This window comes from Sceloporus undulatus, chromosome 6 (assembly GCF_019175285.1).
Source record: "Sceloporus undulatus isolate JIND9_A2432 ecotype Alabama chromosome 6, SceUnd_v1.1, whole genome shotgun sequence".
In the NCBI taxonomy this organism is placed as follows: Eukaryota; Metazoa; Chordata; class Lepidosauria; order Squamata; family Phrynosomatidae; genus Sceloporus; species Sceloporus undulatus.
In genome coordinates this window covers 159,486,783-159,499,430 of record NC_056527.1, presented here as the reverse complement: position 1 = coordinate 159,499,430, position 12,648 = coordinate 159,486,783, and the positions used below count along the sequence as shown (strand labels likewise).

Genomic DNA, 12,648 nt, shown 5'->3' with positions numbered 1-12,648 from the left:
TTGGCCCCAAAACCTGTCCTCAACTTATACGTGAGGTTGACATATAGTCGAGTATGTATGGTAAACCTCCCTCTCTCGTCTTCTTTCTTGCATTTTCTGTAACTGATCATTTGCAAACCCCATGTCAGTCAAGATGCCAATCTGTTTTCCTTGTGGTGGAAAAGTGGCTGTCTTTCTCTTTCACAGCATTCACAGCTGATAATCCCTTCTAAATGTTTTATTAGCATCATTTGTGTGTGTGTTTGTTGCAGAAACTGTGGGTGCTATTAAAATGAATAGGGATAGAGGGGCTCTTTTTCATGGTCTTTGAGAACCAAATAACTGGCTATTCCTGTGCCTGCATATTTGGAACTTTCTTGAATTACCAGGCAGATTTTGGGTGATAGCTCCATCCATCCTTGGTTCTGTTCATTTGCTTCAGTTCCTTTGCATCCATTGTGGGAACAGCATTGAAGGAACGTCTTTGGGGATTTCATTCTCTTTAGCAGGCTTATGACTCTGTCCTTTGGTATAACCTTTGGCTTGGCTGTTTTAGGTTTTATTAGAGTACAACTCCAGTTTGCCATGAATCTTCTACTCAGTTTTCCCTTGGCTTGCTAGTTTCCAGCTTCCTCAGTATGGCCTTGGACCGTCCTTGGATTTTGCTGTTGATGCTATGGCGTCTTCCTCCTTTTTAAAGAGGTGTGGCAACTGTGGAGTGAAACTTCCCAGCTGCGATAGTCAGGACCATTGTTTGCTTTGTTTGGGAAAGGGACACAACGTTAGCACTTGTGTCCATTGTAATGCTTTCAACCCTCAAGTGAGAAAAAATAGTGATTCGGGCTTGAAAGCTTTGTTATACAAACAAGCCTTGAAACCCTGTCAGCCATCTACGTCTAAGGTTTCAGTTCTGCCCAAATCTGCCTCAGAGCTGGCACTTTCAAAGCAACACCTCAAATCAGAGGCTTCCTCGAAACCAACAAAACACAAGGCTCTGGTTTCAAGCCTGGATACTGAGACACTGATTCACAGAGATATGACACTACCAGCTGCTGTGCTCTCTGGAGAAGTGCCACCAATTCTTTCTGTCTTGACTTCTTGACTGGGAAGAAGAAGAAGAAGCATTTGAGTCGTTATTCAAATAGGGACAGCCATTCAAAACCAGCACCAACCAGCTCTGCAGTGATGGGTTTCGTGCTGCAGAGATCCCAGTTTTGATTGCCCAAAGCCCTCCTCTTTCCAACAGAGTCCCTCCACATTGTTCAAGTCCAAGTAAGGTTGGCTTCTAAGGGTGAGAAGATTGAATTTCCCCTGAAACAGGTCATGACTCTTGTGAAGATCTCATTCCCCTCATTCAGATCATACAGTGGTCCTCTCTTTATAATGATCTCCAGTATGGTTACTCTCTCCACCTCACCAAATTAGAGGCCAGTATTCTGCCATTTCATTATTGAGGTTTCCTTCCCTTACTGTCGAGAATGATCTTCCTTGAGGCATGGTAATGGACTCAGCAGATGGATTTGACATGATTTTCAGGACAGTCGCTATCATAACAGTCACTGTATACACTAGTTGTATAGACTTGCTCTTCAACTGAGCCAGACAGATGCCTCATTAGAAAACTGGGATGCCCACTTAAATGAATGCACAATCAGAGGAAAGTAGTCAAATCCTGTTTCCAAGGAGGAAATGATTGAGTTAATTCATCCGCTTTAAGGGGAGAGGGGCAAAGCTCCTGGAATAGATTTCATTCCAGGTGAATTTATTAAAAATAACCAAGACTGGTGGTCCCCTCTGTTAGTTGCTCTTTTTACTGCCATAAACCAATCTGGCAAAATTCCCCTCAGCTGGAAACATGCTATTTTGGTGGCAATATATATGAAGGGACAGTTCAGTGATCTGGGGAATTTTAGGCCAATCAGCTTACTATCAATAATGGGCAAGCTCTATGCCAGATATTTATCCAAAAGTCTAACCACCTTTTTGCAGGCCAATAGTATCATTATAGGGGTCCAGGCAGCTTTCAGAAAGAACTATTCCATGTCAATCACTGCTTGATTCTTTTTCATTTAGCGGGGAAACTTCTTAATATTTTACACGGCAAACTATATGCTGCTTTTATGGATCTGAAATCTGCATTTGACTCTATCCCCAGAATCAAGCTTTGGGAAAGGCTAGACAAGATCTTGGATGACAAAAGAGTCATCTTTCTATGTCCAGAGGAGTCAGGCAGGGATGCATTCTTGCACCCTCACTGTTTAACCTGTGTATAAATGACCTCAAGGAGGCCTTGTCTGACCCTAAACTTGGCTCCAGAAGAGTCCCCTTACTGCTTTACGCAGATGATGCTGTTATCCTGTCTTGTACCAGACCTGGTTTAAAACATATTTTAATGAATTTCACAAGATACTGTAAGTCCAATGATCTGAATATCAACTTTGAAAATATATTTTCTCAATGTCATTGGGCTCTTGAGGGGCACACTTTAGAACAGGTTAAAACTTTTCCATTCTTAGGGCTATCATTCCATCACTCTTTGTCATGGACTACCCACAGATTGACTGCTATTCAGAAAGCATCAGCCAGCTCAGTTGTTATAACACATTTCTTTTTTTTTCTTTTCTTTTTTTTACTAAAGGGGACCTATATGTTCCATCCACCTTGAAAGTGTTTAATGCTGTTTGTTGCACACCTTTTAGGTGCATCTAGTATTTAGCTTGGGGGAGTGTCTCCTGAAATGGATAGGCAATAGATTAAATTTCTAAGGATGCTTCTACTCCCCAACTGTGTCCAAAACTCGGTGCTATTATTGTCAAAGCCCTCTCTCGACAAAAGCCTAGTGGTATGCTTTAAAACTCTGGCTGCAAGTTGGTGTCTTTGGGGTTGCTTTAGGTTTGCTTGTTTACCTGCCCCAAGACAATTATGTAAGTAGTCGGCACATAAATTAATATCAAATATTGAACATTTAGCAAGCTACTGACCTTTTCTCGTACTGTTGAAAGAGATCTATATGCCAAAAGGCTATTCACTGCCAAACAGAGGACTATTCTCAAGAGATTAAAGATATGTCCTTGTCTTCCCATTACAGATGTACGTCCTGGATACTGCTTTTCTTCTCTCACCAATGGCCGTTGTGGCAACCAGCTCCAACAGGTGCTAACCAAAATGCAGTGCTGTTGTGACTCTGGACGATGCTGGTCTCCTGGAGCCACTAGTGCCCCAGAAATGTGTCCCATTCGTGCCACTGGTATGGAACTTTTTGTAAAATAATGAAAACATCAATCAAGGCCAGAGTTATTGTAACTTTTTTTTTTTTTTTTTTTTGCAGTATAGACTCTTTTGAAATCTTATTGATAAACCTGCTTGGGACTTGCTTAGTGAGTTAAGGAACTATTTTGGAGAGTCTTGTATAGAAGACTGACATAGTGAATGTGACATTTGTCTGGAAGAATTAAATTAATATTTTAAGTTGCTAGGTAAACACAGTGTAGCCCTTTCCCCCATCTCCAGATAATTGTATTACAGTGGTCTATTAGTGGTCCTCTGAAAGAGCCAAGATATTATTTTAAGAAGACCACACCTCATTTAGTATTAACTAGATATCAACAACAATTCCCCCTAGTGCCAGGAGCCATCGGCTGGCCTGTAACTGATAAAACCAAGGAATATATGTGAAGTTAACCATGTGCTGAGCCACAGAGAAGACAGTACCTGTCTGGTTACCTACACTGCACCTTCAGGTGCTGAGGGAGACCATGCCGAACTCTCCACTGCTTTAGGAATGTGACCTAGGGAAGATTCAAAGAGGATACATTTCCTGCCCCATTGATCCGACAGCATGAAGGTGCTGGCCTAGGGAACCTCCAGTAACCATAGGAATATTTCAGGGTTCTCCCAAATGGTTCATGCTGGCCCTCTGTTCCCGTACTAAGTTGCAGCTGTGACTGATACAGTGAACAATACTAACCATGACAATATTTTACTTCTCATTTTAGGCGCAGAGTAAAGCTTAGAAAAACATCACTTTTTGATCTTCAAATCTTAGAACTCCCTAGTCACTGTGACAAGTGGTCATTCTGGCTGGGGGAGTCTGGGAGTTGTAGTCCAAAAGTACTGCTTCCAATTTACAGTACAGAATAACCCCCACAACCCTGCTTCCCATGACTAAACAGGCTAAACAAGTTACAACAAAATCTGCTTCCAAAGTCCCCAGTAGTCTTTCCTATACACTTATGAGGTGGGAAGACAAGCATCATGATGAGGAGTGAGTCAAAAGGCTAGAGAGGGGTGGCCTGGATGCCAAATGCTTTTTCACATCCCCTCTTCAACTACCAGTCTTGGGCAGAGGACACAAGATTGCTGGTGGGAGGCATCAGGAGCAGGAGAACTTGCATGTTGGAGAAAACTGTGGAGAGTAATTCCATGCCACCTGACCCTAATAGATGAAGTCAAGCTTGTTCGGGCACAGACTTAACAGATGGTTTTACTTACACTACTTAATAGAAAGCATTAATAACTCTGCTTGACAACTATTTCGTAATCACTGTGGTAAGTCCCAAGCTGGCTATAAAGTCAACATAATAAAATGGCAAGTCACTTTTCATTTGGTAACTTTCTATTTCCTTTCAGAGGAATTCCGCAAACTATGCATACTTGGAAGCCTTTTGCCTGCAAGACCAGAAGTCCCTGGCGTCCCAGGCCTTCCTCCTCCTGTTTTTCCACCCGATGTATATCCCCCACCAGTCTTTCCACCGGACTTGGTTGTACCATCTCGTAGACCAATAGTACCACCAGGTAAAAGCTAATATAAAAGCTAGGTAAAAGCTAATATAATATAATCCTGCGTTTAATCCCTTTTTAAAAAGTGCTTTTGACTGACTGTCGCTGTTACTGGTTTCAGGTGCATGCAGGACAGGGGGAATTCCAGTTGCCTTGTTTAGCCAAGTATTATAGTGGCACCTAAGTGTAAGGAGGGGATCACAAGAGCATTACTATTTCTTCCTAAAATTTGATTCTGGCACTTAAGAAATGGAAATATTTTTCAGTACTTTCTCTGCTTCAGTCTTTTTTTTTTACCCATTTTGGAGCCAGGAAAATGATTTCTGTAGAGAAATCAAGTAGACTGTATTTAGTATGGCTGAGCAAGTGTTGGTAGAATGAATGTGCTTCAGAGGCCACATGTAAGTGGGATTTACAAACAGGCTCCAACACTCCTCTGAACTAGAAGATGGTGTATCAGATCACCTTAGCTTCAGGTATGATGAGCTGCAGACAGATGCAAAAAATAAGGAAAGAGAGGGAGGGAGTCAGACAAAAAGCAGTTATTTATAAACATCTGGCATGCTTGGGAATTAAATACTCCCTTTCTCACAAGCCGAACCCTTTGAGAAATTCAGCACCAAAAACCTGCCTATCTTATGATAAAAAGAACCCCTATCAAGTGGGACAAAGTTGTCAGAATTCAGCATGTGAAAAAATAGGATGGATTGGCCAAAGCAGAAACAACTATCCACAACAATGTGTTAATGAAGAACAAGGTCTAACTGTAACAGCTGCTAAATGTAGATTTTAATTATAATTTATGTTATAGCTAGTACGTAAAGTATATCAAATTAAAAAAAAAGTTTTTATTTCAGCCGTTTTACCTGTTAATGTCACTCGGCCTCAAGCCAACATCTGCCAGTTATACCAAAATCTCTGCATTAATGGACGCTGTGTCCCAACTCCTGGAAGTTACCGTTGTGAATGCAAGAAAGGATTTGAACTGGACCTTAGAGGGGAATGCATTGGTATGTGATTTTTGTTTCTTTCCATAATAACTGCTTGCTGAAATACCCTTTAAAATATTTCTACTTGCCATTTTATTTTTTTAACTATTGATGTAATTAATTTTTTTAAAACAAAATTAAACAAGTATATACATTTCAAAATTAAAGAGATGAGATATTTTAAGTTATTACTATTGTCCACTATGGCCTTTCATCAGCACCAACCATTTCTTTTCTTAGCCCTCTCCCAACTGATCTGCTACCTTTAGTGATACTGCTGGGTATGTTATCTGACAGTAAAAATGTAGAATAGAGCTGAGCAGAATGACTAGGTAGAGTTGATAATTCATAGCAAATAAAGAAATTATACCTATATTGATTATCGTGGTGATCAGGGCAGAAGGTGATGGAGCACATCAGTGTAGATTAGGTTTGATAGATCAGCAAGTAAGTTGTGAGTCCCAGATATCTTCACTGAATTTAATGGGTTGTTTATGGAAATTAACGATTTGGAAATGGAAACCCATTAAACTAGAATTTGAAGTATAAAGTTATCAAAATCCAGCTCACATTCATTAAGGACCAGGAGGATGTCTCCAAAGGGGTTCCCCCAGATTTGAGATGGAATGCAAAAATGTGAGTGTTGAAGTTTTGAACAGAGCATCAATGCTGGCAAAACTGTCTCATTCTAACATAGCAGTGATACTGCCAAACTAGAGCTTTTCCATCTTCTCCCCAGTCCCTTTAAAAAGACAACAACCATCTAATGGTTTTTGTAGGCCATGCAGTCTCTTCAAATACTGCAGTGTGTAATCCATGAATATAGAAAGAGAACCTTGTCCATTTCAGTCAAGGCTGGCCAAATACAATTTGCTGTCTAGTGAATCCTGTTCACTCAGGTAAATGAGGTATGTAGTATCCAAAGTTGGTTAAGGTATTTTTTTCATGAGGCAGAAAACCCCACAATCACCTCTCCTTATCCCTGGGACTAAAAGCACAATGACTGCCAATTTTAACTAATAATTTGTTGCTCTTTCATGACATCCAAAATCTGCCCACTGAGGCAATCACATAATTTGTCTAATAGTACAACTAGCTATGTGCTCAGATCTCTGTTGCTTTAGAGCTAGGAAGTGAACATGGAAAGGCCTTGCTCAGAATCTGTTGAGCTATACCTTGTTCTGTTCATCTTAGCTGTCTGATCATATTATGGTTTGGAGGGTCATTTTGATAAGCTTCCAATCATCTAGAGGGCAAAAAAAACCAAAACACAGTGCAGCGTATATTCTGAACGAGGAGCATGGAATTTTCTAATAGGCATGGTACATAACACAGAATTACATTGACGATGGGGAAAAGGCTCCTAAAGTCTGATCCTACGTAACACCAATTTCTTTTGTTTGTTTTTCATATGTCAAAGAAACTATTCAAATATATTTCCAGGCCTGAATACTTTCCAAGCAATTGCTGACTAAAACTACTCTCTTTCAGATGTTGACGAATGTGAGAGGAATCCCTGTATTGGTGGAGACTGTGTAAATACACAAGGATCCTATATATGCCAGTGCCGTCCTGGGTATCAAAGCACCTTGATGAGAACAGAATGCCGAGGTAAAATGTTGTTCTGTATTAAACAAATTACCAAAGATGTATGAGAGTTTCAAAATATATGCTATATCATGAAATTTCAGAAGGTCATTGTCAAACCCAGCAGGATTCCAGATTCAGAACATTAGACTTAAGAAATTACACGACTTTGATTTTCGGAACTAACCAATAGATGTTAAAATTGCGTAATAAGCTACACACAATTTTAGACTATAGGCGGACTTACTGTAATTCGTGTTCGTTATAATTAACAAACACATTTCCCCTTTCCTTTTCCCATATCACACTTTTTTTGTTAGAGCTTTCATATAAATGACCCTGAGCAAGTTTGCCTCCTTTCCTTCTCCCAAAATGCTATGGATTTAATCAGGCATTTAGCCTTCCCCATCAGAGAGCTCTTGTGCCACAACAAACTACAGTTCCCAGAATTCCACAGCATTGAGCTATATGGCAGTTAAAATGTTGTAAACTTAATTCTTTCTGCAACATGGATGCAGCCCAAGTCAAAATATTTGTTTTCTCCTGCACTGGGAATAAAACTACAGAAACTATTTGTCTTCAAAGGACTAAATTGTGAAAGATTTACAGCTCTACTACTAAGAAGTGACAAATTGCTCTCCTTTGGTATGGGATTCTCAGTATGGCGTAAGTGATAGGTTTTGGTTTTTAATATAAATTATTAGGAGAAGACAATGGCCTGAAACAGATGGGCCAAGTAAAGCAGCTTCCGACTACTTTGGAGAGGTGGCGTTTAGAGATTTAGATGATTTGGACAATTACATTTGCTCCTGCCGGTGGACCATTCAGATCATAGTGGCACCTGCTTTGAGAGTGTCCCATGCAATCACCGTGGCCCCAGGCCAATCGTGGCTAAAGTGGCTTCTCCTTTTGGCCAGTCTGCTTCACCCCAGAGTCTCTAATATCCTAGAACAAATCTGTGTAATGTTAAAATCTTAAGGTCTTGAATTTAGTTTGTAAATTAAAAACAAGCCGATGGTGGTGCAATGGTTAAATGCCAGTACTGCAGACATTCACAACCATAAGATTGTGAGTTTGATCCCAGGGACTCCAAGGTCCACTCAGCCTTGCATCCTTCTGTAGGTTGCCAAAACAAGTACCCAGCTTGTTGGGGGCAATTAGCTTACACATTGTAAATTGCTTAGGCAGTGCTTAAGTATAGAAATGTACTTGCTATTGTGAAATTGATATTGGTTATTTCTCAAATGTAGTCGAGTCGAGTAGTTAAGTCCTTGTCACATGAGCATAGATGGCACATCAACCAGGGCTGATGATACCATCTGACAATGTAGGAGACACTGCCTGGTTCAGGAACAATTCTAAAGTGCAGACAATGTCTTCAGAGTGGTTTCTTCTAAGGCAGATATAATATCATGTATTCTTTGGCCTCCCATCATAAGAAATTCCATTTTACATATATTGAATTTTTAAATTCACCCTCATTCAGTGTAATTCAATCAATCAATCAATCAATCAATATTTATTGATTAGCCCTTTGGCCATCTCAAAGTACCACAAGACTAAATAAAACTCTGTATCAAACTCTATATATCTGTATAGGAATGATCAAGTCAATACTGGATGGAAAATCCTGCTTTATTTTATATTGCACACATAGCTAGAGAAGCAAGGACAGACATACAGTATGAGTGAAGTCAGGATGCAGCTATCAACTCGTCTTGACTTTATGTGTCAAGCTTGAAGTTATAATTAGGGGAATCTCATGTTTGACTTTAAAAATATTATAATAAGGACATGTGGAGAAAAAGCACAGATCTAGAAATCTCTTCAGGATTAAGGAGATCTGAAAGAGAAACAAAGAATTAAAAAACAAAGCCTAGAGAAAATAAGTCTAAGCATTACTTGCTGCCAGTAAAAGAGAGAGGCTCAACAATGGTACACCCTTCTGCCAGAAAGCTTGAAAAGAAAACCACAAGTCTGGAGTTAGATTGTTTGCTGTATGAAAAGAAATATCAGTCAGACAAACTATTTTGCAGCAGATTATTCAGAAGATGGGCCAGAAATATACAAATAACCACAATGAACTGTAAGGGTTAGAAAGAAAAAGAAAGATACAGAACTCAGTCTAGACGGCAACCTCTTTCTTTGTATCTCTTTTTCTCCATGATACGTCTCATAAGAACAGTTTAAATTAGTGTTCTAGAGCCTGGATCCCACCATATGTGTTCGACTGCAACTCCCATAATCCCATGGCTAGTATGTTTGGAACTCAGAAGAGCATTTTGTATGCAAAACAATTACACAAGTTAAATGGGGTGTTTTATGCAAAGTATCTGTGTTCTTCATAGCTGAATATGACTATTAACCTTGATTGCCCCAAGTGCATGGCACTAAGTTTGTTAATTCATTGTTAGTTATGAAAGTACAATTTTATGTTTTTGTGTTTGCTTAGATTTTTAACAATAATCACAGGTATTAGATACACATCTCTATTTTGTTTTCTTCTAGATATTGACGAATGCTTGCAGAATGGCCGGATATGTAACAACGGGAGATGCATTAACACAGACGGCAGTTTCCACTGTGTTTGCAATGCTGGTTTTCATGTGTCAGCTGATGGAAAGAACTGTGAAGGTCAGGATTGTCTTGATCTCTTATAAGTACTTTCACCTCCATTTGTGTAACTGCCTTTGGGCTAGTGTGTATGTACACTTGGTTTTCTGTCTCAGTACTGGTCTATAATGCAACTTAATAGTGAGATTTATTCAGAATAGGTCATAGAATCACAGAATCATAGAATCATAGAGTTGGAAGAGACTTCAGGGGCCATCAGTTCCACCCCCTGCCATGCAGGAATACACAATCAAATACACCTAGCCTCCATCAGATGGCCATCCAGCCTCTGTTGAAAAACCTACACCATACTCAAAGGAGACTCCATCACACTTCGAGGCAGCCTATTCCACTGTCCAATGATTCTTACCACCAGGAAGTTCTTCCTCATGTTTAGGTGGGAATCTCTTTTTCTGTAGCTTGAATCCATTGCTTCATGTTCCAGTCTCTGGAGCTGTAGAAAACAAGCTTGCTCCATCTTCAGTATGACATCTTTTCAAATATTTAAACAAAGCTATCATATCACCTCTTAACCTTCTCTTCTTCAGGCTAAACATACTCAGCTCCCTTATGGATATAAGGTCCTTTATATCCATTCTCCAACATCAGATAACAAGAGTCCAGAAGGGATGGACAGTAAATAATTCTCTAATCTGGATCTTGTGAGAGTGGTGGATAGATAGGAAAAGGTATACTAGTTGCTCACATGGACTAGGCACACCTGGGATCTTTTATAGGTGTTAAAGAGTATCAAGTGATATTCTCTAGTTTAAAGAGGCTGGTAGCTTTGAGCGGCCAGAGGCAGCTCCAGCCTTGATCAGCCCGGGACTGTAGTGACTGGACACCGCGGTCCCAATGCTGGCTGCTGCCACAGTCCGGAATGGACTGCCAGTAAGCAGCATCCTTTTTGTGCTCCTTTTGTGGCCAGCTTCAGGCCATGTTGACTGGCCTCAGTGTGGCTTCTAGCTGATCCAGGGGTATGTGTCATCTGTACACCATACCCCTAGATTGGCCTGAAGGCAGTGCTTTCCCCTCATCTATTTCAGGCTCTATTGTCACAGAAAGTTTCTTTTACTGGAATGGTTCTCTAAAGCAGTCTTCTCACACTCCTTTTGCACCTGAGTGCAAAGGTGCAAATCATCATCCAAAAGTGAAAATCACGATGTGCTTAGGGCCACCAGTCTGAGACCTCGGTGGACTTGAATAATGGCAGTCATAAGTACTTTGGATGGCAAGTAAACAATCTTGTGCAGCCTGTTACTGAGTCCTACTGTATCTTTGATGCATAGCACATCACTATATCCTAGCATGGATTCAAAATATATAGCCGTGTTCTGCCATGGATGTTTTTTGTCATGGGAGCAGTTGCTCCTGATAAAGTTATTCTAATTGCGTGCAGCATCTTGGACTTATGGGTTTCATACTGAGTAATTAACATGCCTGGTGGGATCTTATTGCAACATATCCTGACCCTTAAAGACTTGTATAAACATAATCAATGTGTTCTTACCTCCCAGACCCTTATCCTTTAAAAGAAAAAGAAAAAAAGAAGATGCTTTTTAAATTCCATTTCCCAAGGTCCTTGGAAGAATTTCCAATGATCTGCTCATACATTAAAAAGAATTTCAAGCACTGGTTATAGAAACATTTTTGGCAGAATGTTATCTCAGTGATTCAGCTCAAAGATTTAATGCCAACATTCCTATTTTGGACAGATACACATTTTTAAAAAAACATAAATTATTTGAGCCTGATTTAGAATGTAAGGGAAAAGTAAACATGCCATGTCTAGAAGAGTAATTTCAGTGCAAAACAGCTGCAATATTAAGGGAAGTATCTTAGGCCCGGATACAGTTGTAAAGTCATTATGATCCAGCGATAAATGCTAGTTGTAATTTTTATTAATCCTTAGTAGAGACAAACTCTTCAGGAATTCATATTTCATCACTCTTTTGATGGGGGATAGTTAAACTTTCAGGCTGTTTCCAAATATGAGATCTAAGTATCCATATCACCTAGATATATATCTGGAAATCCATCATAGTATTTCTTTTTAACATTTTCCCCTACTCTCCCACTAAATCCCATGTGTTAACAGTAATAAGAAGCAGTGCAATACAGAGGACAATCTGCTAAAACATTTTTCATTCCATTAAGAATGCTGCCAAAATGTCTGTGAGCATATTGAATTGCATCAGCTTCTGAAGTAATTGTCTTTATTACACCATAATGGCTCAGTTTCCATAGACAGACTCAGCCATATGCCTACATATTGCTTCAACGAAGCTAGTAAGTGTCAAGTGTACATAGCTGCAAATGTAAACTTCATTGTGAATTTGAATTCTTCTGCCAGTAGATATCCTGCATCTTCTCTGCTTGTTACTTTAAACTAATAGAAAGATGGGCTCCAATCCCATGCAAACACATATGGAATAAGCTCTGTTGAATTCAGTGGTAATTACTTCTAAGTAAACATGAAGAAGGCCAAACTGAAAATCTTTTGGGAAGGTTCTACTGGCCTTCCTGGGTTGACCTGCTCCTTGATAACAAAGTTGGTATAATATTCAGCCATCCATAGCAGGGCATCTTGATAACTATCACCTATTTCAGAATCCCCAGCAAGGGAATACACTGCCTCTGAACACTGAGGTCATACGTCTGACTGCTACTGTTAGAAGCCATCCATCTTTCTTGCCCTTCT

General features: G+C 39.8%; 1 protein-coding gene across 3 annotated transcripts in view; it reads left to right on the top strand.

The window, feature by feature from the left end:
- FBN1 (fibrillin 1) overlaps positions 1 to 12,648 on the top strand; it is a 186,690-nt gene that overhangs the window by 79,702 nt on the left and 94,340 nt on the right. For all 3 annotated transcript variants that reach the window (XM_042474932.1, XM_042474933.1, XM_042474934.1), the window contains 5 exons: positions 3,068 to 3,226; positions 4,609 to 4,773; positions 5,616 to 5,768; positions 7,239 to 7,358; positions 9,843 to 9,968. In XM_042474932.1, the coding sequence (XP_042330866.1) occupies positions 3,068 to 3,226; positions 4,609 to 4,773; positions 5,616 to 5,768; positions 7,239 to 7,358; positions 9,843 to 9,968 (723 nt within the window). The remainder of the gene's footprint in view (positions 1 to 3,067; positions 3,227 to 4,608; positions 4,774 to 5,615; positions 5,769 to 7,238; positions 7,359 to 9,842; positions 9,969 to 12,648) is intronic.